The sequence below is a fragment of the Alnus glutinosa genome, chromosome 13 (genome assembly GCF_958979055.1).
Source record: "Alnus glutinosa chromosome 13, dhAlnGlut1.1, whole genome shotgun sequence".
In the NCBI taxonomy this organism is placed as follows: Eukaryota; Viridiplantae; Streptophyta; class Magnoliopsida; order Fagales; family Betulaceae; genus Alnus; species Alnus glutinosa.
In genome coordinates, this window is record NC_084898.1 from 19121233 (window position 1) to 19124318 (window position 3086).

Here is a 3086-nt window from a genome sequence, read left to right on the forward strand (position 1 = left end):
TTGGTGTTGTGTCATTGTTGTGTTGTGTGAGTGTTTTAATCATTTCTCATGTACTGTATACTCCAAGAAAAATGTTAGATTTACAATACCAATATAACAACTGTACAACAATCCCTTACATGAGGGTGGGTTCCACAATTGTTGTATTGATGTTGTACAAGAATCAAATCTCATACTCCAAACTTTTGAGCCCATAAAAAATTAAAGTTGATTGGATCGATGACAGCTTAGAAGCAACCCAATTGGATGACAACTTGACTCCTGGGTCCCTCTCCTACTTATCGCCGTCAATCTCGAGGTCCAGCCACAATCCCACTTCGGACGAGTCGCCATCTGCCACGTATCCAAGCTCAGGCGGGAACCGGATAAATCATGGGCAAAACCCTCCCCAGGCAGCAGCAGTGACCCAGTGTCCAGTGACCATTAATGGAGACGTGGTTTGATAGATGAGACAAAAGGCTTGGTTTAGACCACGTCGCAAGGCAGACTGTATCCACACCATCCCTATGCATGAAATGAGGCACAAATGCAGCCACCGCTACCGTTAGCTCCGTTGTTGGTCTCTTATGCTCCTTCTCGATCGATCACCACTAGCTTGAATGTTGTTGATATACATTTAATACAGCCCCCATCCTATGCTCTATAAATTTATATTATATAGTTCGAAATTATTTATCCCGGTTCATTGTGAAATGTCACAAATACCCATTTCATATGGGAATTAAAATGGTATATATTAATTAAATCGTTGTAATTAGATGGAGTGCCTTCTTTCGGATCAGTAGTATTCAAATTTCATCTAAGATAACAGTTAAGGGGAAAGATCAAATTGTGACGGTACTTGTCAGTTCATAGTGCTTCATAAAAAATGGCCGCTAAATAATATTTAATTAACCCTCCTATTTTTTAACAAATAAATAAAGAAATATTAACAAACAAGTCAACAAATAAAACACTTAAAACCTCATTTCATGCAAACTAAAAGAACAAGATTTTTTTTTTTTTTTTTTTGGGGTCATATTTCAAGGGACGAATTTATCCCCAAGTGTCGTAAAATTAATTACTATCAATTAACCTCTCTTAGATATATTATAGACACATCAAATTGATTTTAAACCCGTAATTAATAATTTCCCCTTTAAAGAAATACAAAAGAAAAAGAAATATGTAGAATGGGCATTTCTGTAATTTTGAAATAACATGAAGAATATAACAAAGAAAAAAAAAAATCAGACAAACGATGAACTACGTGCCTGGCCTATTTATCCATACCATGCTATTGAGCATAATGGTTAGATTTATGGGAGCCATTCATTGGTCCACAAACCCAAAAGCCTCCAATAACATCCATCTCCACCGCTTCATATGAATGGGAAATGAAAAACTTATCCACAGAATTCCATCCCCCGACCCAAGAAAGAAAAGGAGAAGAAAAAGAAAGCATAGAGGAAGATAAACAAGAGAAACAAGAGAATGAAAAAGATGAAGAAGAAGAAGAAAGAGCTAGATGTGAGTGGGATTTTAATCTCTCCACCATTGTTTCTTCCGACGCAGCAGGAGCGGGGACTGACACCCTTGGAGTAATCGAGTTCGACCCGTCTGATAGCCTTGTCGCCACCGGCGGTATTGCAAGAAAGATCAGAATTTATAGTTTAAGCTCTCTGTTGCCTCATGAAAGTAGTAATAATGCTACTACTTCGTTAGACCATGCTAATGCATGTGATTTCTGCATATGCACCCCTGCAAAGCTTAGCAGCCTGAGGTGGAAACCCGGTTCTGACGGGCGCGTCTTGGGGTCCGGAGACTATGACGGGGTGATCATGGAGTATGACCTTGAGAGAAGAATGCCCATTTTCGAGCGCGACGAGCATGGCGGGCGCAGAGTCTGGAGCGTCGACTATTCGCGTTGGGTTCCGGTTATGGGTGCGTCCGGGTCGGACGACGGCACCATGCAAATGTGGGATCCACGTTGCGAAGGTGGGAAATGCATGGCCACGGTGCAGCCTAGCGTGCGACGCAGTCCCGTCTGTTGTGTTGAGTTCAATCCGATCGGTGGAGCACTAGTAGCCGTTGGATGTGCGGACCGGAGGGCGTACGGGTATGACATCCGGAAAATGGCGGACCCGGTTGTTGTGTTTGATGGGCATAGTAAAACAGTAACATACGTCCGATTTCTGGATGCCCACACGATGGTAACAGCCGGGACTGATGGGTGTTTGAAGCTATGGAGTATCAATGATTCCCAAATAATTCGCACGTATAAGGGACACGTGAACAACCGGAGCTTTGTCGGGCTATCCGTGTGGAGGAATGGCGGGTTACTCGGATGCGGGTCGGAAAGTAACGAGGTTTTTGTGTATAATAGGAGGTGGAGTGAACCGATATGGGTGCATGGATTTGAGCCAGTAACTCGAGCCGGGTGTGACCACGGGTTCGTCAGTAGTGTGTGCTGGAGGCAAACTGGGGACGACAGGTGCACTCTAGTGGCAGGGGGATCAGATGGGGTTTTGCAAGTTTTTGTGGGGAAAAGGAAGTAAAATTGATAATAGCCTGAAGAGATCGAGAAGAAGCACGTCATAGAGTATGGTTTTAAATTCTAACATATGTATGTAAGGCCAAATATAAGACCACGGGTATGGATTCTCTACACATTTTATCACTTGGACATCGGATAAGTTCGACTCGATATATTTTGGAGAATAAGGCGATAATTTTAAATGAGATATTTTTTTGTGGGTCATTTTTTTCATTGGCTTTCTTGTAGTCCACATCATTTTAATTGAGTCTCATAATAAAAGAGAAAATACATTTTTTTTTTTTTTTTGTTGGTATTAATTGTTGTGCTCTTGCGCATTTAATTATTATTTTTTTTTTATATCATTTTAGGGCCTTATTTCACTACGCTTTTATTTTATTTTATTTTGGACCGACGAGTTTTTAACGCCTTCCACTCGATCTCTTTTACAAATGGAGCTTCTAGTTGAAAGGCGGCGTGAAGGCATTACGGTTAGTCGGTTATACGTGCACCAACCATTTGTAAGTGAGGAAGGCCATTCAATTGAAATGTATTTTCAATCACTTAATTC

At 41.3% G+C, this 3086-nt stretch overlaps 1 protein-coding gene across 1 annotated transcript; it reads left to right on the forward strand.

Annotated features, from left to right (window-relative positions):
- The first annotated feature begins 1300 nt into the window (after positions 1-1300).
- Positions 1301-2819, forward strand: LOC133854786 (WD repeat-containing protein RUP2-like). Its single transcript, XM_062291059.1, is given in 2 exon segments — positions 1301-1342; positions 1344-2819. Coding segments are annotated over 2 exon segments (1236 nt in total). The 3' UTR covers positions 2538-2819.
- Positions 2820-3086: the final 267 nt, after the last annotated feature.